The sequence below is a fragment of the Aptenodytes forsteri genome, unplaced genomic scaffold (genome assembly GCF_000699145.1).
Source record: "Aptenodytes forsteri isolate BGI_AS27 unplaced genomic scaffold, ASM69914v1 Scaffold687, whole genome shotgun sequence".
NCBI classification, from domain to species: domain Eukaryota; kingdom Metazoa; phylum Chordata; class Aves; order Sphenisciformes; family Spheniscidae; genus Aptenodytes; species Aptenodytes forsteri.
The window spans coordinates 226,115-227,156 of NW_008794708.1; the positions used below are offsets into that span (position 1 = coordinate 226,115).

Below are 1,042 nucleotides of genomic sequence, written 5' to 3' on the forward strand. Positions count from 1 at the left end.
CCTGCTCGCGGGTGGGGTGGGGTGAGAGGCAGAAAAGGCCTTGACTTAGTGTCAGCCCTGCTCAGCAGTGACGAAAACACCCCTGTGTTATCAACGCTCTTTCCAGCACAAATCCAAACCGTAGCCCCGTGCCAGCTGCTGGGAAGGAAATTAACCCTACCCCGGCCAAACCCAGCACATTCTCCACCCCTACATAAACCCAACGCGGGGCTCGAAGGGTTCGAGATAACGACGGGTTTGATCGGCATGTGCTAGATGGAATTTACAGCTGTTGTTGCTGTTCAGCTATTAATCAGCAGGCTCCCGCGCTTGCCGTGGGGCTTGCTCGCCCCGCTGGGTATCAGCGTCCCGTGCTCGTTCGTGGCTGCCTTTTGCGTTCGCTGCCCGCTGTCCTGCCGATCATCTCGCTCTGCTGAGCCCGGGAACGTTTCGATACCAGCAATGGCCACGCGCCTGGGCTGGCAGACGGCCGGGGCATCGCCGCTGTCTCTGTGCTGCTGCACCGGACGGGCTGGAACTCCGGCGTGAACTCGAGTCGTAGGGACCGCGACCCGTGGATGAATCCACGTGGGTGCAGGACACCCCGAAGCGTCTGTGGCCGTGGGTAAGTCCACGCCAGAGCAGGTAGGTTCTCGAAGCGTCTGTGGCCGTGGTTATGGCTGTGCCGCAGCAGGTACGCCTCTGAAGGGATTGTGGCCCAAGGGTAAGTCCACGCTGGAGAAGGCGCACCTCGAAGCGTCAGGGGCCGTGCATGAGGGCATGCTGGAGCATCTTACAGCGTGGGGCCGTGGATAAACCCCCGACGGAGCAGGTCCGCCCCTGGAGGGACTGCAGCCGTGGGGAAGGCCACGCTGGAGCAGGTTCACTCCCGAAGGGACTGCGGCTGCGGGTAAGGCCACGCTGGAGCAGGTATCTTGGACAGCGTCTCCCACAGCGTTCTCCTCGAGAAGCTGGCGGCTCACGGCTTAGACAGGTGGACTCTGCGCTGGGTAAAACACTGGCTGGACGGCCGGGCCCAGAGAGTTGTGGTGAATGGAGTTCA

At 62.0% G+C, this 1,042-nt stretch overlaps 1 protein-coding gene across 1 annotated transcript in view; it reads right to left on the reverse strand.

Annotated features, from left to right (window-relative positions):
- Positions 1-1,042, reverse strand: part of RASAL3 (RAS protein activator like 3) — a 26,783-nt gene that overhangs the window by 22,085 nt on the left and 3,656 nt on the right. Inside the window, exon 2 of the mRNA XM_019470591.1 lies at positions 205-210. Coding sequence (XP_019326136.1) covers positions 205-210 — 6 coding nt within the window. The remainder of the gene's footprint in view (positions 1-204; positions 211-1,042) is intronic.